The sequence below is a fragment of the Pelodiscus sinensis genome, chromosome 7 (assembly GCF_049634645.1).
Source record: "Pelodiscus sinensis isolate JC-2024 chromosome 7, ASM4963464v1, whole genome shotgun sequence".
Taxonomy (NCBI): Eukaryota; Metazoa; Chordata; order Testudines; family Trionychidae; genus Pelodiscus; species Pelodiscus sinensis.
In genome coordinates this window covers 65,109,788-65,137,755 of record NC_134717.1, presented here as the reverse complement: position 1 = coordinate 65,137,755, position 27,968 = coordinate 65,109,788, and the positions used below count along the sequence as shown (strand labels likewise).

The following is a 27,968-nucleotide window of genomic DNA, read 5'->3' as shown; positions in this document are numbered from 1 at the left end:
CTTCAAGTGCTTACCATTAGTGTTCTGCAATGCAGATTAGTGCTGTCCGCGCTGGTGGCTCTGCTCCGTCTTCATATGGCAAAGATCAGTCTTGGTCTCCTTAGTAGCTGGTTAGCTTGACCTTGCTATGTGGGTCTGGGCTTCATCAAACTCCTGAGCACCACAACTAACCCCTTCTCCTCTCCTCACCCCAGCACCAGCATGGATACAGCTGGGCTAATGGAGAATGCAACCTTAGCTGGGAAGTGGATCAGCTACTCATCAGATTATGGATATTGAGCAGCTATAGGGTGCCATGACAGGATTACAATGGGGAAAGGGGGCAGGGTTGGTGACCAAGTGATATGGTAATATTCACAGCAGGTAATATGACAGGGGTATGTCAGGCTACAAGGCATTAGGGCAGGGTTAGGGCAAGGTGTGTGGTGCACAGTTACAGGGTGAGTTAATGTGACAGGGTAGGTTGCAGAGCAGCATGGCAAGATGACAGGGTGGGGTCAAAGCAGGCTATGGAATAGTATGCAGAGTGTGGTGAGCTTGTGTAGTGTTGGATTATGTGGGGAGTTGACAGCAGCTTGGGGGCCAGTGTGGTGGGGACAGGCAGGGAGATCTGGTGGGCTCCCCTAGTAGACAGGGCCAGATTTCCAAGTGGGTTAAAAGCTAACGTCGATCTGTGCAGCTCTCCTGCAGGCAGCCCAGCACCTGAGGCAAGCTGGTGGCTGTCCAGCATGTGGCTTGGAGCAGGGCGGCTGGGGGGGGGGAGGGGGTCCTAGCCCCTTCCGAATCACCATGGGCCAGGGTGGGCTGGCACAGGGAGCGCGTGGCCCTGCGGAAGGAGAGGAAGACACCCGGGGGGGGGGGTTGCTGCGGAGAGCAGTGGTCCCCCCCCAGGCTCTGGGGGGTGGCGTTTGGGGGACGGGCTCTGGCTGGATGTGGGCAGGCGGCCTGGGCTGGGGCAGAGCGGTGTAAATGGCGCTGGGCTCTGCCTCATGCCAGGGAGTGGAGGCCTCGGGCTGTGGGGCTGGTGGGGAAGGCCTGAGGCGCGAGGCGGTATGGGGGGGGGGGGCTGAGGGAGCGGTTTGGGGCATGAGGCGGTGTGGGGAAGGGAGGGGCTGAGGGGGCAGTTTTTGGGGGCAGGGGGGCAGTTAGGGGTGTGAGGTGGTGTGGGGGGGAGGGAGGGGCTGAGGGAGCGGTTTGGGGCGTGAGGCGGTGGGGGGGGGAGGGAGAGGACGAGGGAGCGGGTTTTGGGGCTGGGGGGCGGTGTGGGGGGGAGGGAGCGGGTTTTGGGGCTGGGGGCGGTTAGGGGCGCGAGGCGGTGTGGGGGAGGGGCCGAGCGAGCGGTTAGGGGCGCGAGGCGGTGTGGGGGGGAGGGAGCGGGTTTTGGGGCTGGGGGCGGTTAGGGGCGCGAGGCGGTGTGGGGGAGGGGCCGAGCGAGCGGTTAGGGGCGCGAGGCGGTGTGGGGGGGGAGGGAGCGGGTTTTGCGGCTGGGGGCGGTTTGGGGCGCGAGGCGGGCCGAAGGCGTTTAGCGGGATGGTCGCAATCCCTCGCGCCACCTGCGAGGCGAGAACAAGCGTCTGCCGCGTGCTGCCGCGAGACGTTACCCAGATGACGTGGCAGCGTCACGCGCTCTGCCTTGGGCTCTATGGGCTACCGTAGAAAACACAGCTAATGACGACACGCGCCTCAAACCGGACTCCGCATGCGTGTTTCACAAATTCCAGAAGCTTCAGGTACATCCGACAGAGTCTTACGTCATGTGCACCGCCTTCTCCTTCGCGTGACCCCGCCCACTCCATAGGCGCAGTGCCGGGATGCCATGTTGCGCTTCCGGGCCGTGGCGATCATTTCCGGGTCATGGGGGCGAGTGCGGGAAGCTGCCGCTGCCGGGTAATAGCGGTTGTGGGGCGCGCCGGTCCTGGGTGCCCTCCCGCCCAGGCCTTGGCGAGCGGCCCCCGTGAGGCCGGCCGGGTTTGGCGGAGCCGAGGGGGCGGGGCCGCGGGCTCGTGACCCCCCCCCCCCCCCGCGAGGATGGCGGCTCAACGGCTCTCGGGGCCCGGCGGCTCCGTGACGTGCCCCCTGCCCGCGAGCAGCGCGCGCGGCGAGCCCGCCCTCGTGAGCCGGCCCTTCAAGTGCCCCGAGTGCGGCCGCGCGTTCGCCCAGCCGGGCGCTCTGGCGCTGCACGGGGTGTCCCACGCGGCGGAGCGGCCCCACCGCTGCGAGCTGTGCGGAAAGGCCTTCGCGCACGCCTCGGCGCTGGTCAAGCACCAGCGTGTGCACACGGGAGAGAAGCCCTACACCTGTCCCATGTGCGGCAAGACCTTTGCGCTGTCCTCCGGCCTGGTCCTGCACAAGCGCATTCACACCGGCGAGCGGCCCCACACCTGTCCCCTCTGCAGCAAGAAATTCATCTCCTCCTCCCACCTCGCGCTGCACCTGCGCTCCCACACCGGCGAGAGGAAGTACAAGTGCAATGTGTGCGGGAAGCTCTTTCTTCAGTCCTCACACCTTGTGAGGCACAAAGCAATCCACACGGGGGAAAAGCCTTTCAAATGTGAGGACTGTGGGAAGAACTTCGGGCGTGCCTCACACCTGAAAACTCACCGACGTGTCCACACAGGGGAGAGACCTTTCAAATGCACCCAGTGTGAGAAGGCCTTCACACAGAAGGCAGGACTGATACTGCATGTCCGCCTTCACACTGGGGAGAGGCCCTACAAATGTGACAAGTGTGGGAAGAACTTCCGTTCCTCTGCTCACCTTATGTCACATCAACTTCTTGAGTCTGGGGAGAGGAATTTCAAATGTACCACGTGCAGTAAGGCCTTTAAGCAGGCCTCCTCTCTGAAGCAGCACCTAAAAACACATGAAGCCCGCGAGCCTCACCGTTGTTCTGTTTGTAGCCGAACATTTTCTAGATCCTCATATCTCCAGCTTCATATGAGAACACACAGTGGGGAGCGGCCATATCATTGCATGGTTTGCAACCGGACTTATGCCAAAATGTCTACATTTGAGAAACATTGTAAAAAGCACCAGCAGGATGAAGAGAGGTGCAACATCAGGCCCAGAGCAATGACGACAAGGGCGAAAGCACTGGCTGAAAAGAAAAGACAAGAGCAGAAACAGCAGCAACAAGATGACAGCCCGGAACAACATCAGCCTGACAGAGAGTAGCATCAAGATGGAAAACAGTAACAATCACTAATACCATAACTGGGTGTGTTTCCTCTTGTCCCATCCCAAATAGGGAGGAAAGAGTGGCGGAGTTCATTTCTGTCAAATAAAAACCTCTGTGTGTCACCAGTGTTTTTCAAGAAAACATTCTGAAGTGGAATTCTAAAAGTGCAATGCAAACAATTTTCTTACTCACACCAAGTCTCTCAGTGCACCATACAATCTGTTGTATTCAAAATGTTACATGATTACGATAGTTTCACAAAGTTCATCCTTACTGTTTTATTTTAAATAGGTAGGCTGTCTTTTCTAAGCTAGAGTGGTAAGGGTTAGCAGTCAGCCAGCCAAAATGTACAGTTTTATAGGGAATGTTTTTTAAAAAGGGGAAGGATGAGTTTTTGCATGCAAAAAGCAAATTGAGATACACTTGGGTGAAGATTAATGTAGTGACATTGTTGCACAAATTGGAGTCCAATTTTTGGCTTACACTGATACCAGCAATTGGGTTGGGAAAGATTGAGGTTTTAACTTGTGAAGTGCAATTTGTTTCTAAAACACTGTAAATATCTAGAAAATAGTGTCTGAGACTTTCTTACTTTCCCAAGGAATTATCACAAAGTTCTGCTCAGTATCCAAGCATTACTTGGGGTCTTGAGTGAAATATGAAGAACTGCAGGTCTTACTGTGTCATCCTGAAGATCAGTTTTTATTCATCATTTCAAAAAATAAATAAGGCAAGTAGGCAGAATTTGTCATTCAGATTAATTTGAGCAACTTTGAACTTCCAAAACATCATTTTGCATCACAGCTGAAACGGGGGGGGGGGGGTGTTTATTAATCTTTTCAATATAAGAAATGTGTTGTTGGAAAGAGATTCTAATCTGCATCCTTATTTGAACCTCTCTAGTCCGGCAACCTTGGGACCTGGCCTGTGCTGGTCCAGAGAATTTGCTGAACTTCGAGAGGTTAATATTGTCTAGCAATATAACTTACACTTCCATGGCTTGCTGGGCTCTTAGAAGATATTTGGAGTAAAGTAGAGCTAAATAAATAGCACAGAACCCTGAGAGCCAGGACTTGTGGTTGTAAACAAACTTTATGGGACTGTGGGAAAAATGGTGGCCACACCCATGATAAGAAGACACCCTGCTAACTAAAATCATGCCCGACGATGGATGTTGCTGAACCAGAGAGTACCGAACTAGAGAGGTTCAACCTGTACTATTAATGTATTGTTGTCTTTGGTTAGTGTCCACCGTCAAATCAAGTTAACAGTTTGTGGATTCTGAGGAGTAGTAAACATATTTTTAAGTGAACTAAAATAACAGGAAAGAATATGGTGCCTTTATCAAATCATAGCTCTCCTGAAATCAGTGCTTTATCCTAAATTCTTGTAAGCTTTAAATCACTTTAGCAACACTATTATAGAACCTATTTCAAATGTTTACTCAGTCACATGTTAAGGGAAAAAAGGAAATAATTGTTTCCATACTTTGAGCATGTTTCAATGCACGTTCCTTATTTTTTATGTTGAGCACATGGACTTTTTCAGACTTGGGTATATCTTTATGCCATTGTGTGAAAATGCGTATTTTGCACTTTAAGGATATATTTAGAAAGGTTCTCTATTGCATACTCACAACTCCCTGGTGTTAGGCCAAAAACATACTGTTGTAGTAGGAATGAAAACTTATACATTGTAAATATATCAGAGAATTGAGTCAGGTAAATTATACCGAGGAGGAACTGAATTCAGTTGAATAGCACATTTGCAGTTAACAAAACTGATGAAAGACTCCACTGACTTGTCTTCAGAATTTACTGTACAGTGGATGTACTGAGGTACAAAAAAAGTTTCTCAGACCTGCTATTTTTATATTGCAGAATTGTACACTTGCAGTATTCAAACGGACAAATAGAACTAATATGTCAGCATTTATTGTCATGGTAAGGTATCATGCAAACTTTTGCTAAGATTTTTGATTCATTCTGTTGTGAGCTGATATGGTCTTTGAGAGCGACCCGACTCTCTGGGATATATCTGCAGTCCTGTATACAGCAGTGCCATACAAGTAGAGTTTATCTTTTTGTACTTCAATGCGCCTATTAAAATAACCAGTATAAATGACTGTCTCTTTTCCCATCTTGATGCTTCTGATTTTAATCCTTTTGCCCTAAAGTAATTGTTTTAGATGGCTATATAATGTTTCTCTGCTAGTTGTGATATTCCCCTTTCAAAATGTAGAAGCCATTGGCATGCTGTGTTCTTGCGTATAATGCAGCACATCTCCACTAAGAATTGGAAGACAATGGCAAAAGAAACTCCCCGGTCTGGCACAGGGATGTTAGGCTTATCGGTTGTTTACTCGACTATGAGTTATTGAGTACACACACTCATCCCTTCTTGCTGCCTCTGTATCAATCAGCCAGGGGCTGATAAAGCTCTAATTTGTAGAAAGGGCATATCCTGCTGACAGGCCACTGACATAACACCAGAACTGGATGGTTCTCCTGGGTGATGGCAATGTTGGGGGAGGCACAGAGACCACTGCAGGGATCCCCTTCTTGAGCTACTGCTTCCATTTGCCACCCTCCCCTGAGAGACAGCGGGGGTTCTGCCCACAGGCCCACCCCTCTGCAACCGGTGAGGGTGGAGGCTCACCAGCATGGAAGGGGGGGCTAGTAAAACTCCCTCTGGCTGTGTGTCTGCAGAGCTAATGTGCATTGTCCCACAGAGCTGCCCACAGGAGGTAGGAGTGGAAATGCTGCTGTGGGGGGAAGCAAAACCCCAGATCCCCACCTTCCATGAGAAGGAAGGGGAGACCCCAGGTGCATGAATGGGCTCTAGGGAACAGGTGTGCCCTGAGGCAGAACTCCAACAAGTGTTTCTCCAGCACTGCAGGCTTTTTACATGGTTGCTTGTGAAACTTTCCCAGAAATGGGACAGTAATTCTTCCCTCATCCACCGGCCTTTTCTATGTAACAAAAGCTTCTCCCTGCCCTGTACACCCGATGGAGCTTTTGTGCTTAGGTCACTGGGCTTTGGATCACAGTCCCAGTGAGGAAGGAAATGTGAGTCTTTCCAATAATTTCCATGGGCTTTGGATCAGGCCAGCCCAGCAGCAATGAGGGTCTTTAATATTCTAGTTGCTTCACTTGGGAGTCGGCTGAGAAATCCAAGTTTGTTTCCCTACTTTGGTAAGGTCCAGGATCAGCTCAGCAGTGAAAAGGGGAGGAACACACCAAGGAATTAGTGTCGGAGGCAGCTTTCTGCCCTAGAAAGTGTTTTTCCGTGCAGCTGTGTTTGCAAGCGAGCCCTGGGGACTGAAGCAAGTGGCACCTGCTCCCCCAAAGATCTCCAGATCTTGTTTCTGTTCTCCCACAGCAGAATAGACCTGCCAGTCACTACCCCATTGTCAGGCAGAGCCTGGTGCGCATATGCTTATAAGGGACAAAGAAATAAATTGGCTTTCTCATCCGCAGCAGCTATAAAAGGGCCTCTTTGTATTTCCCTCAAGAAGAGGGTGGGGTGCAAATGGAGGAGTGAAATATTTGAGACAGCACAATTTTATGCGTTGCTCCCTGGTCCTTTAACCATTTGGGGCCAGATACTCTTCAGTACAGTCTAAATTCAGTATTGCTGAAAGTATTGTAAGGGTTGGGGAATAGCTGAGTGTGCAGCATGCACAGCCAAGGGCAGAGCTGAAGGTGTTCATTTCTGTGCCACGCAAATCCTGAGCACCCCAAACTTGAGATCACTTGAAAACATTGGCTGTGGATTTTAAAATAGCCCTGTCCCTTTAAGAAGCTATTAGGTATGTAACTCTGAGAGCGATGAAGTCATGGTGCTGGCCAAGGCGAGTGTAGCAGTCTGGCAGTACGCAGCGTTTCTGCGCACACCCCCGGCCCTTTCCGTCTGGTCTGTCCTTGAGCTGGAATTGCCAATTGCGCAGCAATGTTCATTAGTGAGATGGGTCTGCTCCAGCCCCCACTGAGACCATTAGAGCTGGGCCAGGCCTGGAAATCCAACCCAAGGATTGATTCAAGCTGTCAGAGCATTACCCCGTGGTAACAGCGACGCCTCCCGACAAATGTGCTTTCAGGGCCAGAACACCTTCAGCTCTGCGCTTGGCTGTGCATGCTGCACACTCAGGACTGACAAGCGCAGCCCAGTTGCCAGCATCCAAACTAGCCACCCTTCAGAGCCTCTTCTTTCTGCGGGATAATCCTGGGCACCACTTTTCCTGAGCCAGGCTGCCCGCGCTCCGAGATGGAACTTCTCAGCCAAGCGCTGCTGTCGTGCTTCTTGGAAGGGCAATGGGGCAGAAGACCAGTGAGTTGCGTAAGGGGAGACAGCTAATACTGCTGCCCACTTTCAGTTGAGATCTCTGTACTGGTTGGCTTATTGGCAGTGGTGACCCAAACTAATCCCATGTGATCCTGAAGGCCTTGTCTACATTGCTGCTTTCCTCACTCCCATTAGCTTAGCTCAGAGCCACAGCAGGAGTGCTAGTGTAGACAAGCCATGCCTTACACCACTATGCCATCCAGCCCAGCTCGGAGCCCTTGGAATAATGGGCCCCCAGCACTAGAGATGTGAATTAATTGTGAAGGTGCCAGGAACCATCTGCAACTGAGCATCCCCCACTGGCTCAGCTGCAAACAGCCCTCACATCAGCTGCTGGGAAACCCCTTCCCTCTTCCCTTCTGAGGAAGACTTAGCTTACCTGAAGGCTACATCTAGATCCCTTATTTTAAGAGAGATAAGGGATCTTTCAGAAAAGGCTTTATTTTCCGAAAGATCCGCGTCTAGACTGGTGCTTTTTTCCGGCAAAGCTCCGTGCAGAAAAAGGGATGCAATCTCGACGTAGCCGAAAGGTCTACACGAGGGCAACCAATATAATGGAAGAAAGGACAAAGCAGGAAACCTGTTTAGGACTTTAAACCTTGTGCATTGATGCATGGCCTGGCCTGTGGAAGAGAGAAAGTATCTACTAAGATTGACTAGCTATGACCATGGAAAATATATAGTTATGTTTTTCACTGCTGGCTGCTCTTTCCTTCACTTGCATCCTAGACTTAAGTGAATATAAATATCCTTGAAAAATCAGGCAGTGGCTTCCTGCCAAATGCTGTTGGCTATCAAAATCCCACTTACTAAAAGCATGCAGATATCCTGGCCAGAGCTTCCAGATCATAGATGGCACTACATTTTACAATTCCATTACTGGATACAAGATCAATTGGTGGACCAGACTGCGTTATCTCAGCTGCTATTAAAAGAATGCCTAGACTTATTGGCTGCGTCTAGACTGGCATGATTTTGCAGAAATGCTTTTAACGGAAAAGTTTTTCCGTTAAAAGTATTTCCACAAAAGAGCGTCTAGATTGGCACGGATGCTTTTGCGCAAAAGCATCCATGCCCAGTATAGACGCGCTTTTGTGCAAGAAAGCTCCGATGGCCATTTTAGCCATCGGGCTTTCTTGCGCAAAAAACTAAGATGCTTGTGTACACTGGCCCTCTTGCACAAGTATTCTTGTGCAAGAGGGCTTATCCCTGAGCAGGAGTGTCAAAGTATTTGCGCAAGAAGCACTGAATTCTTACATTAGAATGTCAGTGCTCTTGCGCAAATTCTTGTGACCAGTGTAGACAGGTGGCAAATTTTTGCGCAAAAGCAAGTGCTTTTGCACAAAATCTTGCCAGTCTAGACACACCCATTGGCTGTGTCTAGACTGGCCGCTTGAATTTCCGCAAGAACACTGACTTCCTACTGTCTGAAATCAGTGCTTCTTGCGGAAATACTATGCCGCTCCCATTCGGGAAAAAGTCCTTTTGCGCAAAAGGGCCAGTATAGACAGCTCAGATTTGTTTTGCGCAAAAAAGCCCCAATCGCGAAAATGGCAGTCGGGGCTTTTTTGCGCAAAAGCGTGTCTAGATTGGCACAGCCGCTTTTCTGCAAAAAGTGCTTTTGCGGAAAAGCGTCTATGCCAATCTCGATGCTCTTTTCCACAAATGCTTTTAACGGAAAACTTTTCCGTTAAAAGCATTTGCAGAAAATCATGCCAGTCTAGACGTAGCCGTTAACTACTCTCCCCAAATCAGGTTCCCCATCCCACATGGCAGATATTAGTCTCATGGCTGACTGTGCTTTGGAAGATGCTCCGGTCCTACAGGAATGAGGGCAGGATACGAACCTTTATAAAATAGATTAAAATCTGTATCTGGGGACAGAACAGATTTTTTTACCCTGTGTCTCATCTATTTAAACTGTAAACTTGTCAGGGCCTGTCTCTGACAATGTACCTGGGGCGAGTAGAATGGGGTCTTGAGCTCAGATTAAATTCTCTTAGACTCAGGCCAGTGCGGCCACATGAGAACTTGGACAGCTCTGGATTTAATTGTCACTCTGGAATTAGGCATGAACTCCAGGTCTCTGCTCTGGGGAACGCAGGAATTCTCTAAGGGCCATCTAGTCTGGTATTCCCTCTGTCAGGGGTAGGGGAGGTTACCTATTCAAATGGAGGGGGAACTCACCCACTTTCACCTCGCCGCTGTTTCCAATTAACCACACGGTGACATGTCCCCCTGCCAAATGTTTGACTGTGTCATCTTTGCCCCCTGCATTTCTCATTTGTCTTCCCTTCCCTTGCAGAATAGCGGAGCGGCTGCGAACATCCCTCTGGAACACATTCGTGAGCCATCCCTCTGAAATACGCTTGCTCCTTTCCTGTCCCCGTGCCACTTCTCTCGCCCGCTTCCCTTCATTTCCTCACACACACACAAACCATTTTTGCTTCTCTGCCCCCTCTCCTGGCTTCTCCTTCGGAATGGCCTGCTTCGCTCCCCAGGACAGATTCTGACAGCAGAGAGGGCAACAGCTTCCCTGTTTACGCACAGGCCCCGAGCTAGCAAGGGACCTGCCCTCTGAGCCGGCCTGGCCATAGGATGAAATGGGGCAGCTGCCTGTAGGCCCCACGCTTTTGGGGACCCCTCAGTGCCCCCCCCCAGCTGTCCTATGGTCGGAAGGGACCTGGGGATCACGGGGCGTGGTGCAGGTGGCAGCAGGGGTCGCCGCCCCCCCCCATGCACGCGTCACCACACTGGCAGCAGGCGCCTGCCCCATGCTGCCCTGTCCTGGCCCTCTGTGCTCTGTGTCTCCTTGGCACTGAGGGGGGTGGGACACAAGCCGGGGAGCCAAGCCGCTTGCCCCCGGCCAAAGCCTCTCTCTTACCAGCCCCCGGTCTGCCACACCATTAGCACAGGGCCCAGCTACGCTGAGTGGGGGTCGAGACACCGTGTCCCCCGCAACTGCCAGGAGAATGGGGGTGGAAAGCAAATGAGCTGGGGCTGCACAGGGCAGGGGACTGTCACAGGATGGGGGGCGCGATAGGAAAGGGACTTGGCCCCTCCCCCACAACTAATTAGCTGCCTCCTGTGGTGGTGTGTCAGGTACCCCCCAGTCCTGCACCCCGGTCCGCAGCAAGATGTGACTCCGCCAGCCAGTAGAACAGGAGGGTTTATTGCTTCTCCAGGACACAGGACAGACATGATGTGGCTACAGGAGTTGGGGCCAGGCAGCCTCAGTCCCCTTGGGGTAGGGGTCCAGCCCCCCCCAGCCCCCAGTACTCAGCTTAGTCTCCGCTCTTCCTGTTTTCCCAGCCGAGCCACACCCTTCCTTTGTTCAGACCCCGTCCCTGGACAGGTGAGACCCGGTTGGGCCACGGACTACGTGACGTGCGATTCCTCAGGGCGACCCCCCGCTGGGCAGTGCTACAGACACAGGCCAGGAAGGGTCACTCACAGCCCACAGCGACCAGAGACAGCCCAACCAGAGTGGGCCCAGGGCCACCAGAGTCAACAGCCCCCCACTACGTCACAGCTCCCATGAGGTGGGTTTGACAGCAGGGGCCGGGGGAGGGTGGTAGCTGCAGGGCACCATGGCCTCTGTAAAAAGCCAGCGGCAGCGCCAACAGCTAAAGCAAGACTCCTACAGGGAGTGGGGTGGGGCTGGAATGGGGGCCCCCAGTCCCCTAGTGAGTACCTGGCTGGGGACACCTGTTGGATGAGGGCAGGACTGTGCGGGGCAGTGGGGGGAGGCACCAGGGCCTGTTGCATGGATTTGATTTGTGTTGGGCAGAGTTGGAAAAAACTGAGGTAAGAGCCTGAAATCCTGCTGTGGGGAGCTTTACAGAGGCAGCAGCACAGGGTGGGGTGGGGAGTAAATCTCAGAGGGTTAGCAGCGTGAGTCTGTAGCTGTGCAAACAATGAAGTCCAGAGTTATTTGGGCATAAGTTTTTAAGGGTCAAAACCATTCCTCAGATGAATGGAGGGGTTTTACATGTGACTTTTCTTACTCCATTGCACTGATTAAGAATGCAATCAAGTCCCTGTAAAATTACGCAAATATTGATTCAGCAGCACTGAGAGAGCAGCATCGCAGACTTTCAGGATCAATACTACCTTGATTTAGACTCAGCTCATTTTCAAGATGCAGCTTTGCTAGGCACAAAAAGCCAACTGAAGCCCGTGAAAATCAGCTTTGTTCTGCATGTAATCTGTGTTTGTCAACTTCCACTCCCCTTTGCATATCCAGCAATAGCAAGAAGGGGAAGGTCATGTGTGGGGTTTGTGCTTGGTTGCTGGTATTTCCCTGATGTCCCACCCAAGCTGCCATGTTTACAGTACAACACCCACTTTGGTGCATTGCAGCAAGTTTGCTCTGGCAGGTGTCATTCTCCAGTGGCATCCACGCGATAGGCACTCTTACAAGAAACAGCCCTGCGCTGGAATGACTATTTAGAGGGACTTTTGCATAGCACCACGTGTTATACAAAACATTATTTGATGGTTGGTTATTGCAAACACAGCAACTGCCAAGTGACTCAGCAAGCTGGCCTGAAGCCCGCTGGGGTTCGACCTCAGATATCCGCACAAAGACAAATTGGATAATGCGCCTGTTCTGCATTCCGTGGGCGTCTGTGCATATGCAGACTAGTTGTCCACTGTCATATCCCAGTATTAGGGTTGCCAGTTGTCCAGTATTCACCCGGACAGTCCAGTATTTTCACCTCTTGTCCGGTAAAGAAAATTCAGAAAATACCAGACCCCCAAGATGTCCGGTATTTTCTGATTTTTTTTCCTGGCCAGGCAGTGAAAATTCCGGTGTGACGTAGTGTTGGTATCTTGCTGGTTGCTAGGCTTGGGCTCTGGGTGACCTCCGCTGGCAGCTGTTTGTAGCACAGCCCAGCAGGACAGGGGATGAGTCATTATGCAAGGGGCTCCCAACCTGTCCGACCAGTTACCTCCCAGGGAGAGAAACGAAGGAAGGAGGGGAGGCCAGCCCCTGGCTGGGGGGCAGGGCTGGAAGGGATGTTTTTAGTTTCTGTCTGGTATCATGGAGGAAGCAGCCTAAACAACAGGCTGGGATCTAGGGACCCAGTCTCCCCCATCTCAAGGGGGGCTGAGGCATCCTAGGCCTGCCCTGTATCCGGATTACATCTTTGCTGTGCTGTATCCTAGAGAATCAATAAACTCCCTCTAGTCTACTGGCTGGTGGAGTCTGTTCGTGCCACTACGGGGGTGCAGGAGGCGGGGGATCCCCGACGCACCGCCACAGCCGGGCATCTGGCAACCCTACAAACACTCAGCACCCAGCCTCTCCCAGCCCCATGTTTACCTGGTTTCGCAAGACTGCCGGCACAAAATGGCTGCCAGCAAAAAGACCAAGGGGAAGCAATGATTCCCCTGGGTCTTAGTGCTCAACCCCTCCCCTGTTCCTAGCTCTGCACTCACTCTTAAAGGACAAGCTGTCTTAATGCTGTTTTATTTTATATATATAGAGAGAGAGATAGAGAGAGAGATTAATAAGTCTTGGACTCCTTTTTTTTCCTACCCCTCTTTTTGTTTTCCTTCAACAGAATTTTTTCCTGGTGTTTTTTTTTGGGGGTGGGGGGGAAGGGAGAGGAGCAAGTGTTTGGTATTTTTGTTTCAACCATCTGGCAACCCTACCCAGTATGCGTCTCTGGGTGGTGAGTACTAGCACTAAGCAGGGGATTCAGTTCTTTTTCTGAAGAAGCAGAAGATAGTTTTAGCAGCTGTGTTTGAATAAAAAAAGCTGTTGCCCACTCCAGGCTTTGCATGAGGTTCTATAGGGTCCCCCTTCTGACTCTGGGCCATCGAGCACCTGTGCCTCTGAACCTATAAAAGCAGAGAGGCCTGATTTCAGTCAGCAGCTGCTCTTAGAAAGGAGCTTTGCTTCATGTTGATGGCTTTTCCATTCTGCCTGTTTGCAGCTTCTCCATGAAAGGATCCAGCTCATCTTCTGGACCTCATCTCTCCCAGCTGCCATCAACCGGGAGGGAAATTGGATCCCATTTATGGTTCTCTCCTTGTCAATCAGACTGTGGGCATGAAGCCTAGCAGGAAAGCTGCTGTGTATAGGGAGAGTGGATTGTAATGTCAGCGGTACCTCTGTCAGGAGAAGTACCAGTCCTTGGAAAGTGTCACTGCCAAAGCTCCCAGCGGTTACACGTCCTGATGTTACGGCTGATACGACTAAAGGGAAACCAAATGTAAGTTGCCCTTGGAGGTGAATGAAACCTATAGGGCCACACTTAGCAGCTGCAGGGGGAAGGCTTTAACAGGCGAGAGAACCAGGCTGGGAAGCAGAAGGTTCTGGAAGGATCCAGAGCTTTGGGCCCTTTGCTGGCTGGAGGCCAAATGTCCATTCACAGGCCGTTGAGCACCAGTAATGCTACTGCATGGTGCAGGGGGCTCTGATTGGCTGAGAGGCCATCAGGTGATCCCACTCAGCACTGTAGTCCAGTTTATGCTGGTGCTTTACAGTAAGGCAACTTGCTGTGTGTGGGGAGGGGGGGGAGGGTGTCACACCCCTGAGCCAGAAAGTGGCTGTGTAGGCTCAGCCTGTGTTTGCTGATGGGAGACATCCCCTCCCCCTCTTCGCCCCCCGTCAGCACAGAACGGCTTTCCCAGACACGCGGCAATGGCGCGGTTGCGGGGATGCAGCATTTCTAGTGCAGACAACCCCTCGGGCTCAGGTCCCTGGGACAGGAACGTTGTACAGCGCCTACCGCGATGGGGCCTGGGCTCTGAGGAGGGCTCCTCAGCACTGCGGTGAGACAGATGTTAATAATAATCAGAGGCCAGAGCGGCCCAGGTGAAGAGTGGGACAGGGTGACACCCAGGATAGCAGCATCTGGATGCAGGCTGTGTCTTCTGGGTGGCTCTCGGAGAGCCGGTCTGCAGGGCCACGTCTCTGAAAGCCTCTCGTCTGATAAATGGCTAGACGGCTGAACAAAGGCCTCCTGTCAGCGGCACTAGAAGCATTCACACAAACAAGTGTGAAAAATGGAAACAGCGGTATGAACTGGGGTGAGCCTGGTTATACGCCTCAGCCCCAGGGGCGGCTGGCAGGCATGGCTGTGCCAGACAGGAACTGGTGAGGCAGCTTAGCAGCCTGAACCTTGGTTTGGTAAATGAAACGTTTTCAAGGTCTCTCTTTGATTGCCTTGAGACGTGATTGGTGAATTGCTGTGAACTGGGCAGCCAGGGCTAAGAGGTCATAGAATCATAGAATACTGGAAGGGACCTCGAGAGATCATCAAGTTCATTCCCCAGCCTCACAGCAGGACCAAGTATCATCTAAATCATCCCCAATAGGGCTACGTCTACACTGGCATGATTTTCCAAAAATGCTTTTAACGGAAAACTTTTTCATTAAAGCATTTTCAGAAAAGCGCGTCTAGATTGGCAGGATGCTTTTCCGCAAAAGCACTTTTTGCGGAAAAGCATCCATGCCAATCTAGACGCGCTTTTCCGCAAAAAAGCCCCGATGGCCATTTTCGCGATCGGGGCTTTTTTGCGGAAAACAGCACTGTGCTGTCTACACTGGCCCTTTTGCGGAAAAGTCTTTCGGAAAAAGACTTTTGCCCGAACGGGAGCAGCATAGTATTTCCGGAAAAGCACTGATGATCTTACATGAGATCATCAGTGCTTTTACGGAAATTCAAGCAGTCGGTGTAGACAGCTGGCAAGTTTTTCCGGAAAAGCGGCTGATTTTCCGGAAAAACTTGCCAGTCTAGACACAGCCTAGCTGTTTATCTAACCTGCTCTTAAATATCTTCCGTGATGGAGATTCTACAACCTCCCTGGGCAATTTATTCCAGTGTTTAACCACCCTGACAGTTAGGAAGTTTTTCCTAATGTCCAACCTAAACTTCCCTTGCTGCAACGTAAGCCCACTGCTTCTTGTCCTGTCCTCAGAAGCCAAGGAGAACAATTTTTCTCCCTCCACCTTGTGACACCCTTTTGGATACTTGAAAACAGCTGTGTCATCCCCTTTCCGTCTCTCTTTTCTAAACTAAACAAGCCCAGTTCTTTCAGTCTTCCCTCATAGCTTGTGTTTTCTAACCTTTCATCATTCTCGTTGCTCTTCTCTGGACCTTCTCCAATTTCTCCACATCTTTCTTGGAATGTGGTGCCCAGAACTGGACGACTGAAGCATAATCAGCACAGAGCAGAGCAGAAGAATGACTTCTCGTGTCTTGCTCACAACACTCTTGTTAATGCATCCCAGAATCAGGTTTGCTTTGTTTGCAACAGCATCATCTGGGAGAAGGCTTTAGTTCGTGGGGACACTTGTGCTGAGGTGGGTCTGGTGTCAGTAGAAATCAGACTCCATGGCTTTGGGCAAGAATCCCTTGTGCTGAAGTGGTTGTTTCATTGCCCGTTTGCCCCAACTCATGGACCGCGGGTTTTGGGAGTAGCTGCAGGGCTGGGGCATGGGAAGGGGACAAGCTTTAGAATGTGGCTGAGATACAAAGCCACCTCTCCCACTCAGGTACAGGTTGGAGGGCGCCATTACAGGGTTGCAAATATCCCACTGATGAGACTTTCTCCTTGGTCCTCGATGTGGCGTATTTGGTGGCCTTCCTGGAGCTGTGAGGGGACTAGATGCTCCTTGTGTCTAGGTCCAGGGCCTTCGAATCCCATATCTGGTGCCTGTGCTTTACTGCAGCAATCCACCATCATTGCTGACAAATTGCTCTAATGGTTAATTACCTTCATTCTTCAAGTATCCTATTTCCAGACTGAATTTGTCTAGCATTAGCTGCAAGAACTAAGGTCAGATAGTAATTGCAACTAAACTTTTTCATCTTGAGTATTTGTTTCTTGTGAAGGATTCAAGATTAGTTGTTGCAGAAATTTTAGTCCCTTTTCCAACCTTTAATTGCTGTTTTGGAAACTGTAAACAGGGAGGCAGAAAGCGGCTGCATGTCAATGAATTCAGTTTATTCACCATTTTTAAAAAAACCAGTAGAGGCAGCAGTATCTGATGTCTGTGTTAACTAGACAAAGAGAGGGGAACAGTGGAAGCATTGTACTGAGGAATAACAAAATCATAACTCCTAGGAAACCTCCCAGCCACACATGGCAATAGCCTTACTTCCATGCAAACCACTATAGACGTGTGCTATGTCTTTCTATAAGGCCTTTCCGTAACACCTTCCTGTAGATATTTCTGACCATGGGAACTTCCCAATAGCAGATAAATTCTCTGCTTTGTCACCTTATAGCTATGGCAATAGGGTTATATTTTACTCTATAATTTAGAGGCACAAGCTTAGTGAGAGACTGCCAGCATTTGCAACTTTGAATATTGATTCCCAGTTAATGCACATTTGCACCTGCCTTCACTTCACCCACATGACAGGCCAACACAGGATTGTACCTAGCCCAGCCCTTCCCAGGAAGTTTCCATTCCATCTGTCTCCAAGTGCTCAATATCCCCCTGAAAGAGCATATTTCTCACCATAAATAGCATGGCATATAGACGTCTCTGCAATATTAAACACCAGGCATGTTTCTCACCTTCATTTCCTGCTGCAGCTTTTCATCAGCAGTCACAGAATTCGTGACAAGTTGATATGATCCTGTGATGCCTCATGGTTCCTTAGTGTAGGTTCCAGTTTCTTCCAGTCTGACATTTTTTGTGAACTATACACTTCATGGAGAAGCTGTCTTGGGACCTGGCCTGGGAACCAGACAGCATGGAAAACTGACGGCTGTCCAATGCACAGGCATGCACCGGGCCCACTTCTAATGACAGCTTTGCCATTTGCGAGAGCTCTTTTCGTACCAGACATCAGTGAAACGTGCTCTGCCATTCCGCGTGGGGAACGAAATGCTTCAGCTGTCATCTGAATAAATTCTTTCTCCACAAGAAGGTTCATGGAGACGTGGCCACATTACTGGATCGTGTTTCCAGCAGTCTGGTGAGGACGAGGGTCCTACCAAGTTCACAGTCCATTTTGATCAATTTAATGGTCAGAAGATGTCTTTAAAAGGTTACATTTCGTGATTTCAGACATTTAAAGCTGAAACTTCACCTTGGTGTAACTGTAGAGTCCTGGCCCAAAAAGGAGTTGTGTGTGGAGTGGGGAGGGGGGTTGCAAGTTTATTGTACAGGGGGTCATGATGTTGCCACCCTTACTTCTGCACAGCTGTGTTGCCTTCAGAGCTGGAGCATGGTGGCTGCTGGCCAGGAATCCAGCTCTGAAGGCTGAGCTGCCACCTGTGCAGAAGCAGGGCTGGCCTGGCCTGGCATTGCCACCCTTCTTTCTGCACTGCTGCCTGCAGAGCTAGGCCCTCAGTCAGCAGCTGCCGCTCTCCAACCACCCAGCACTGAAAGCAGCAGGACCGCAATAAGGGCGACATGGGCACGGTGTTGCCACCCTTATGTCTGCGCTGCTGCTGGCGGGTGCTGCCTTCAGAGCTGGGCACCCGGCCAGCATTACAAGCACCGCTCTCCAGCAGCCCAGCTCTGAAGGCAGCGCAGAAGTCAGGGTGGCCACACTGTGATCGCCCCTAGATACCCCGTCTTCTCTTGGCCTGGCAGAGACCAGTGACATGGGTGTATGGAGCAGAGTTAACTCAACCATTTTTTTACTTAAATAGGTTGGGTTTGAACTTTAAGTGCTGGTCCAGCCAATGTTTTAGCTGAACTCATTTCACATGCCTAAAAATGTCAAGTTGAATTCCCTTGGCTGTGGCTGATGACAGTCCAGCAGATCTGTAACCTCCACGCTGCTGTTACTGAATGTTGCTTTTAGCACTGGTTCCTATTGCTAAAGAAATATGTGCGAGCCTGCTGTCATCCTGCCACTGTTAATCCGCGCCTTCGCTTTGTCACCGGAGGGCCGGCATGTGCATTCGACTGCAGTTAGCCAATTCCTCTTTCTTATTTTATTAATAACAAGAAACCCAGGACAAATGTTTTGTTGGGAATTAAAAAGCTGATTGTCCATTTTTCCCTACAAGAGCGCTTTCTGTCGCTGGTACCAATGTATCGAGTAGCTGCTCCCCCAGCGAACTGATGTGGGATAATAGCTTGCTCAATGCACCCTTGTGTGTATGTCCACTCATTCCAGGAAATCAGCTCCAAGAATCAGCTGCCTCCTTCCTACCCCTCACACCCCCTCCCCAGGCCCTCATTGGCCGCGGCTGTTCTGCAGAAGCACTGCACCACCCCGCTCCCGACAGAGGAAATAAGAAGCCTCCCCCTTGCTGTCAGAACACATTGCTCTGACTCCAGCCAAACGAGGGCACAGACGGAAGGTGAGTAGCAGAAATAATACTAAGGGCTTTAGAGAGAGGACTTTTTTAGCAAATGTTAATGCTGAATATACATGCAGGTGGGACATGCCTGACTAATTATTGACATAGGAGTGATATCCCCCCTTTAAACTCCCATTGGGACTTTCAAGCCACTGCAGATTGGCCAAGTTACACACTTAAAAAGGGAGAGAAAAGAAAAAGCTAAAGCAAAGCTGAGGCTCCTGTTCACGCATGTTATGTCTGCAAATGTCGTCTAGTGAGACAGCAGCGCTACACGGCTGGGTATATCAAGGGATGTCCAGGACACCCTGCGCAGAGGATACGGATCGGAATAACTAGAGAACAGAGCTACTTCCCGCTGGACCTCTTCCACAGAGCAGTAACTGTATCTAGTTTAAACTGATTTACCTCTTCCCTTGCTCCCGCGGCCGAGAAAGATTTGTCTAGAATAAAAGCAACAAGGAGTCCTGTGGCACCTTGGAGACTAACAGATTTATTTGTCTTAATACATCGGTTAGTTTCTACGGCAACGTGGGACTCCTCGTTGTCTGCAGATATGGAGTAACCCGCTCCCCTCTGAGACTTGTGTACAGCAGTTACACTGAGTGAGGCAGAACCTCCGCCACGATGTGGCCGTTCCTTTCACGTCAATGGAACAATGCTGAATTGCACTAGCCAGGCTCTGCACGCATCAACAAAGGCAAAGTCGGATTTTTGTCTGTCATGTACCAAAACCTCTCCCAACATCCATGTAGCGTGAAACTTTTTGGTCCGTTTTTCTCTACTTCATTTCCCATTACGTCATTATCTTTTAAGGGGGTTTCATTATGTGACATCTGAAAGGAGGCTTGTAAGCAAATATGGATGTCCTTGCAGGAGGTAAGGGCGTACCTCATTAAATGCTGTCACTAGCATGCCAAATAGTCTCTCAGTCGCCAGTGCAGAAGGAAGGGAAATGAGCATATTTGTTTGCACTTAGTGCCCATGAAAACTGGATCTCATAATGTTCTGTTGGCGGTTCAGTGGGGATAGAGGCATTAAGTGATCAGGAAATGCAGTCAGAGCAAACCAAATCTGGAAAAAAAAACCACCAACTGGTCTGGTAGCACTTTATAGACTAACAAAACATGTAGTCTACATGTCTATAAAGTGCTACCAGACCAGTTGTTTATTTTTTTCTGTAACAGACTAACTCGGCTACCCCCTGAAACTTCCAAATCTGGAAAGTAAGAGAGAGAGAAAGATGAAGAATAAAGATGGTTACAAAAAGCTTTGTGGCTCAGTGTAAACAAACGTACAAAATCCAAAAGCAAGCTGACTGAAAATGGAGCAAATCAGCTGGGCAGAAGATTGGACATAACACATAACAATCACACATGCTGCAAATGAAGAAAACTACACCATAGCCACATGTAAATGTATATTGGCACCACGGAGTGCCTTGGTGCTATTTAATTGGCTGAGGCAGGTGCTTGTGATAGGACGAAAGTTGGAAGCTTTTTTTGTTCTGAAGAAAGAAGGGAGGGGTTTTTCGAAGACAAAATGCCACTACAGTAAGAATCTCAGTCGGTAAATCTCAGCACAGGAAACGAACTGTGATTCTGCAGCAAATTTGGGCAACAGATGCTGTGTTGGCATTTAAACCTCTCTCCCCCTTCGCCTAACACTTGTTTGTTTTTCCTCCCAATCCCTTGCATTCCAGGCCAGTCCCGGCATAACCATGTCTGCTCTGGAAAAGGCCATGGTTGCCATTATCGACGCTTTCCACCAGTACTCGGGAAAGGAGGGGGACAAGCACAAGCTGAGGAAGTCGGAGTTGAAGGAGCTGATTAACAATGAGCTCCCCCATTTCTTAGGCGTGAGTATGGCCTCCTGCGCGATGGCTTGCCCCTTTCCCCCTTGCGCACCAAGCAGCACGCTGCCTGAAGATGGTTCTGTCGCCTGCTGCAGTTCCCAGCTCCCCTGGGGTTTGCTGAAATGGCTTTGGCTAGCAGGCACAGTGACAGTCACGGCCTGAGTGAATGCAATGGCCTGGCTCCGGTCCATCAGCATTTGGCTTGGGCTGTGTTTCCAGGGGGTAAGACGGAGACTGGCCTGGCTTCATGGTTACTCGGGGGAGCAGTAAAGGAGAGTTAGCTCATCAGAAGGTCAAGCACGTCTCCTCGGGATGGCAGGCGGCTCTCTCCACAGAATTATCTAGTGGCTTGTCTTGTGCTCTAAAGGGCCCCCAGTGCCTAGGGCTTTGCTTCCGTGCATGTGCACTTCTGCTTCGGCAGGCGTCTGGATGGCACTCACGAGCCTGAGCCCCCCGTGGGGAGGGCTGCAGCCAGCGGTGAAGGGAACTTCGTGTTTCCTAACCACACGGTCCTATTGCAACCCGGGACCCTGCTGGCTCTTTCCAGAGCTCCCTGCTGGCTTTTTGCCAGAGCTGTGCACCAGGGCACCCCGTGTCCTTTCACCCCTGGGTGCAGCTCCCCTACGGGGAGCTCAGAGCATAACTCCATGTATGGCTGAGGGAAGGGTGGGGGTTCCCTTCTGACCTTGAGCGCAGTGGCGAGGGCAGCGGGTTTCCTATGTCTCAGCCGAGCGCTGTAACCTCTGCATTAGAGGCGCCCTCCCTCTGGCCCAGCCCACATTTAGTTCTCGATATGCACTGGTACAGCTTCTTTGCGTCACCAGCCCAGGGTCAGCATTGCTGCTAGCCATGTCAGGCTGTGATGTGTGTGCAGCCCTGTTCACCCTTCCGCGTCTGCGTGGGCTCACTTGCCTTCGAGGTGTCACTCCCAGTCTATTGAAGAGGGGCCACATGGTAGCCCAGGCCTGGGTCATTTAAGAGCAAGCTTCGTTTCTGCTGTTACAAACTTGGAGTCAGGTTAGGTTTGAGTGTCCACTGCCGGGATCCTTCCATGGGAGAAGTGGCTGTACACGTTAGTCGGTGCAGTGACAAGGGGCCGAGGGGCCCTGCCTCCTGTGGAGCTCGGCCTGTGAACGGGGTCACAGCCCCAGGCCAGGGCTTGGACGGCTGCACTGGCCACGGATTAACTAAGAAAGGAGGCTTCTTTGCCCGAGCTTTTGAATAAACATCGAGAGATGGGCCTGTCTGGTGGGATCAGCTCCACGGGTGGCCTAGCAGGTGGTGTCTGGCTGCTGCCCTGTCTGTTGGCTGCTCCATTTGAAGACAACCAGCTTATGAACCAGGCTCCCCTGCAGCCTATTCCCAGCTCTCTCCCTGGTTCACCAGCTCTAACCGCTCTCTCTCGTTCTGTGTAGGAAATCAAGGATCAGGAGACGGTGGATAAGGTGATGGAGACACTGGATGCGGATGGCGATGCTGAATGCGACTTCCAGGAATTCGTAGCCTTCGTTGCCATGGTCACGTCCGCTTGTCATGAGTTCTTTGAACACGAGTGAAGCATCGGAGAAGCCACCCAGAACCTGCTGTGCACGATGTTAAAGATAAAAGCTAGACTATGGAGCCTAATGCAGAGAGCCTGAGCGGGTGTAGGGGCTGCTAGGAGCGAGTCGGCTAATCCTGAGTAGTTGTAGTAAGTGCAGAGTGCTTTGTGAATGGACACCGGCAGACAGCTTAGCAAGGGCTGTTTGCCAGTGCCTGCCACGCTCTCAAGCAGCATGTGTGCTTTTGCACCTACCTGCAGCTAGAGTGCGTAGCGCCCTCCTGCTCCATGACTAGATGCAGATCCAGTCACGAAGACTTGCTATTGCCAATGATATTTTTTAAAGGGGGTGGGCTCAGTAAGTAGTAAAGGGACTAGAGAACAGAGGCCTAATCCAAAGCCCATTGAACTAAATGGCAAGACTTACGGCATCAATGGGCTTTGACTCAGACCCAGGGCAATACTAACAATGGCTGCACTCCTCTGAGCACTTGTATTTCTTAGCAGCTTAGCTATCTTCAGCAGTACCCTTCCTAAAAGGCACAGCTGGTAGCGTTCTGGGCTTTCCCTTAAGTCTTCCTGCTTTCTACCGACTTGCAGAAATAGGTGCTGAGGCAGTTAGGGCCCACGAATCCATTGCACTAACGAGGAAGCTGAAAAACTGGGCTAGAGACAGAGGTGCTGGAAAGGGTGGGTGAAAGGGAATAAGTTCAATGGCAACCTTGTTTTAATATCAGCTCAAACCCAGCTTGCTGCGACATTGCCACCAGAGCAATGGAAGGGTCACTTGTGTTCTTTGGACTGTCACACACTAATGTCTTGAAGTGGGTGGAAAACTGCCCTTTCTGTAAAACAGTACTGTATGCTGTGGTGTACGCCGCCTGCAGTTACAGTGACTGATCACTGGGAAGGACTGGATGAAGAAGAAACACACCATCACATTTTTGAGCGTGCTAGCCATATTGCTACTGTATTGGGTTTTGTGTTGGTGATGGGTCTTTGTAGCTCTTTCACACATCCAGGAATCTAGTCTCGATCATTCAATTTAACCATGTTGATAAAAATCCTGGTACACTGAGCCTGACTGGTCAGAACAAGATGTAAATCTCTGTGGGCCATCTGAGAATACCAAATCTAGACTAAGGCTTGGTCTGCACTTGGAAGTTACATTGGCCCAGCTGCCTCAAAAAGGTGTGTAAAAACTGACATCCTCTCCTCCCCCCATGTAGATGCAGCTGTGTCAACAGAGGAGTGCTTCTTCCACTGATGTGGCTAATGTTCAGGGAGATGGTATTCCTACACCTACAGGAAAACCCTGCTCTTGGGTAGATTGTGTCTCCATTACAGGGCTGTGCCGCATAGCTTACATAAGATAGGTCTACACTAGGGAGATTAACTTGCAAAATGTGCTCCTGAATTCATCTCACAAGCAAGCAAACTCAGCTCAGAAAAGCTGGCTACAATTTACATTCTCCACAGCTCAGCAGTGGGTCAATGTTTAAACATAAATTCTGGACTAAAATCGAGCAGTAAAAAATAAGATAAAATAAAATTAGAGTCACTTTACATTTGGTAATACGGTGTTATCTGGACATGTGTTGAAAAGGCCTTGATTCCAATACTCAGTTGGCTACGTATAGACTACATCCCTTTTTCGTAAAAGGGATGTAAATTAGACGTATCGCAATTGCTAATGAAGCAGGGATTTAAATTTCCCCTCCTTCATTAGCATAAAAATGGCTGCCACTTTTTTTCGGCATGGAGCTTTGCCAGTCTAGATGCGGATCTTGCGGAAAATAAAGCCTTTTCCAAAAGATCCCTTATCCCTTATTTCATAGAGGTTTTTTTTGGGGGGGGGTGGGGCGTGTTCAGCCATCTGGGAACCCTAGAAATAGGGTTTCACATTCCAAATGTGGAGCTTGGATATAAAGAATGCAGGGAGAGGTTCCCACTTTATCCATTTCAAATGCTCCATGATCTGATTTTACACAGTGCCCTAAGTTGTATGGAAATGAAGATCTCTCATCCGATGGTTCCTTGCAAATGCGGAAGGAACCTTGCTAGGGACATGCATGTCAAAAGGTGCTGCCCTATGTCCACAGTCAAATTAAACCAGCAGCATTAATCAGCCGGTTCTGGGGTGTATTTTACATGCAGTGATTTGCAAGAAGGGAAATGAATACGCAGCATTCTGCCCACCCTGGGTTGGACATCTTTCGGAATACGCAATTTGTCAGCTCTTTGGGTTGCTAACGAAGGCCCCAGCCCTGCAGCAGGAGCTGTGTGGGTGCAGCCCCTCTGAAAGGTATTTCTCACAGCCTGCTGGCAAGCGGCTACTCTGGCAGAGATGGCGGCTAAGCCCCGGGCCTTTAAATTGCCACCAGAGCCCCGTGCAGCTGCCCCAACACCTGCCTCTTCCAGGAGCATGAAGCAAGGCTCCCCTTGCCCAGGGGCCTGGCGAGTCGGTTCCCCTGACTTCATTATTCGGGTTCTGAGTGTCAGATACGTGTTAACGCCGTCTGGGTTTTGTGTCTCTCATGTGACTGGCCCCCCATATAGCCGGCGAGAATGCTGCGTGCTCCAGCTAGCCAATGGATTGAGCCCTTCAGTAGCAGGTCCTGCCGGCTAGGTGAGAAGTCTGCAGGTTAGTCCTGGCCAGCAGTTGTCACAAACCGGGAGCTGGGAAACGCCCCACACATCAATGATCCATCACTGCATCAGCCCCCCACCCCCACACGGCGCTTCTGACAGTCACTCCAGCCTCGGGTTAGGCATTGTCCACGAAGTGCCAAGAACCCAAGTGAGGGGCCCGCTCCCAACCTTCCCTGTGGTTACATCTCTCTCCAGCTACAAGGCACACAGGGATTCCTCACCTGCCACGGAGCTGCCAACGGCCCCTGGAGTCACTGAAACGCCAGCCTGGCGGGGTCAGTAACTGCAGGCTGGCTCTATTTACCTCCCCTTCCTGGGAGGAGGCAAGGGCATATGACTAAGGCCGTGACTGAATTAGGAAGCTAGGTTTACCAGGAAGTCCCTGTGCCTCAGTTTCCTTGTCGATAAGGAGTGTGATGAGACTCAGTTGCTCGATGCGGGCGAGGCGTTTCAAGGGCTCAGCCGCAGGGGCTGGACGAGGGCGTGCTGTTAGCAGCGGGCTGCACTGAGAGCTGTTTCTTTTGCAAACAAGCCTGTGCAAAAGGAGGATCTGCCAAGTGGCTGGATCGCTCGCTGCCCGGTAGAAAGGTTCTGAATGTTCAGCCAACTGCACAGACCGACTGCTTTGTCCTGTTTGACTCGCGCGCTGGCTGGGGCTGGCAAGAGTAAATAACCACACCAGCATTGGAAGAACAGCGCCCTCGTCGTTCTCGGCCCTGCTCGCACACTCCCGCGCTATCAGACTGGGCGGCAGAAGGCCCTGTGCAATGGCTGCGTGTGTGCTCAGCGAGCCGTACTGGCCAGCACGCCGTTGGCCTCACGGAAGGGCTTTTGGTGGCAAAATACAGTAGGCAGGAAAACCGGCTTCTCCCAGGAGGATTTCCAGTCCCTGGAGTATGACCCAGAGCACCAGCCTCATGAAATACATGGCTGTGTGCTCAGCAGCTCTTCCTGTCTCTGGTGGGAGGAGCGCTTCCTACAGGCTGGCTATGCTCCTGCAGCCTGCATCTGCTTCTGCTGCCAGACCTGCTCTGGGAGTTTAGGGTGTGAGCACGGCTGCCAGAGGCGTAGCGAGGGTATTATGCGCCTGGGGGCAAAGGAAAAATTTGCGCTCCCCCCTGCCGCCATGTGGCACGGCCCCGAACCTGGTGCACAGCTGAGGGGAACTTGTACTGCATCTTCCCCCACCCCCTACAGTTCGAGGCTGGGCTCCTGCATGTACTAACCCTCCAGTGGAGATGGAGGAGGGTCAGGCTCAGAGCAGAGAGGCAGGGAGGAGACTCCAGCTGCCGGTGGCAGGCGGAGTAGGAGCATGTGAGCTGAAGGGATAATGGGGGGAGCAGAATGGGATTAAATTGGAGCCTCCCTAGCATGGTGCCCAGGGGCAACTGACCCTCTGGCCCCCTCACTACGCCACTTCCCCCCCCCCACACAGATCTATCATCTTATGCATGTGCAAGATCTGTGAGAGCCGTCCCATGAATCTGCAGTTAGTGTCTGTGGCGCCGGCTTCTGGCTGGTGTCTCAATGCTGCCACATTCACCTCCAAAGAGGGAGCTTCCCAAAGCAGGCCCTTGCTGCTGACCCCCAATGCATCCACAGGTCCAGTCTCCTTTCAGTGGGCCCACTTCCCAGGGCTCATTGATTTTGGATCTGGCTTCCATCCCCTCTCCAACCTTTGCAACTGCCCAGAGGTGCTCACCATCCGCCTTATCCATTCCCACCTCATTCACCCCACAGGGACAGTCTCTGCCTCACCTGTCCTAGGGACTATTCTACCAAGACTTAATACAAAGTTTCCATGTAAAAGGACTCAATTCAAAGCTAAAAACTTCAATGAGAGAATGATTAATACAGAGACATGTCTACATCTGCTGCAGGGAGACACCTCTGCCTGCCTTCACCCCTCTCCCTCAGAGTCTACAGCCCCATTGCAAAGCAGGGGAGGGGAAGAAAAGAGGCTGAGGCCCATCCAATGGGACTGAAGCAGTCATGAGCAAGCCATGCCCGGGAGCCATTCTCCTGTCCATTGCTGGTGCAGTGTTGCTTCAGGCACGCTGAAATGCAGTCACCTCTAGGGTGGGCTGGACAGCTGTTTAACACCTGCACAAGGTTTCAGGCAGGGGGCAGTGCGGGCTGCCTTCCTGTAGAGCCCCCATCGGAACTACTGTGCCCTCCTGGCTTAGGAAAAGAATAAACAGGAGGTTTGGAAATTAACCCAGCCAGTCTCACGTCCCCTAGGCAGGGAATGAGCCATCTACACTAGGCCTCAGCTGGAGTATCATGTTCAGTTCTGGGCACCATATTTCAGGAAACATGGAGAAACTGGAGAAAGTCCAGAGAAGATCAACACAAATGATGAAAGTTCTAGAGAACATGAGATATGAGGCAAGGCTGAAGAAATTGACCTTGTTTACCTTGGAAAACAGAAGACCAAAAAGGGACATGAGAGCAGCTTTCAAGTATCTAAAAAAGTATCATGAGGAGGAGGAAGAAAAATTGTTCTCCTTGGCCTCTGAGGTTAGGATAAGAAGCAATGGGCTTAAATTGCAGCAAGAGAGGTTTAGGTTGGACATTAGGAAAAACTTCCTGCCTGTCAGGGTGGTTAAACACTGGAATAAATTGCCTAGAGAGATTGCAGAATCTCCATCACTGGAGATATTTAAGACCAGGTTGGGGGGCACCTGTCAGGGATGAGCTAAGGCAACTCAACTTTGGAAGCCCAGGGGCCACAATGATACTTACAGAACATGCTGAGTGTGGTTGCATATGCAAGCAAATATATACAAATAGCTTCTCTCACACTGACGGGCATGAGCACAAAGATTAAGGCAAGACTACACAACACGCAGGCCCCATTTAAGTCAGTTCTTCTGATATTAGTAAAATTCAATATTTACCTGATTTCTACCCATGTGACAGCACTTTTCATGAGCAATGACAGTCCAAGAATTTAGCTACTAAAACACATATCAACAGAAGATCATTACACTGACTTTTTTGTTTTGGCTCCCACTTGCCGGCCACGTGTTGATCCCCACATAAACCCAAACTGCACTGCGGGGCAGCATACCAAGTTATTAATAAATATTTTATAAACTTTTACCTTT

General features: G+C 50.7%; 2 protein-coding genes and 1 long non-coding RNA gene across 5 annotated transcripts in view; 2 read left to right on the top strand and 1 right to left on the bottom strand.

Moving 5' to 3' along the window:
* LOC142830246 (uncharacterized) overlaps positions 1-1,120 on the bottom strand; it is a 79,301-nt gene extending 78,181 nt beyond the window's left edge. The window contains exon 1 of one of the 3 annotated variants that reach the window (XR_012905358.1): positions 15-1,120. This is a non-coding gene — a long non-coding RNA (uncharacterized LOC142830246). The remainder of the gene's footprint in view (positions 1-14) is intronic. The other 2 variants (XR_012905357.1, XR_012905356.1) reach the window with 2 other exon arrangements.
* A 472-nt stretch (positions 1,121-1,592) lies between these two features.
* LOC112544169 (uncharacterized) lies at positions 1,593-5,303 on the top strand. Its single transcript, XM_075934127.1, has one exon. The coding sequence runs from the start codon at positions 2,029-2,031 to the stop codon at positions 3,172-3,174; it is 1,146 nt and encodes a 381-aa protein (XP_075790242.1). The 5' UTR covers positions 1,593-2,028; the 3' UTR covers positions 3,175-5,303.
* Positions 5,304-10,356: 5,053 nt separating this feature from the next.
* On the top strand, positions 10,357-24,410 carry S100B (S100 calcium binding protein B). Its single transcript, XM_006113345.4, has 5 exons — positions 10,357-11,064; positions 13,468-13,746; positions 18,625-18,811; positions 20,514-20,669; positions 22,082-24,410. The coding sequence occupies exons 4-5, from the start codon at positions 20,532-20,534 to the stop codon at positions 22,220-22,222; spliced, it is 279 nt and encodes a 92-aa protein (XP_006113407.1). The 5' UTR covers positions 10,357-11,064; positions 13,468-13,746; positions 18,625-18,811; positions 20,514-20,531; the 3' UTR covers positions 22,223-24,410.
* Positions 24,411-27,968: the final 3,558 nt, after the last annotated feature.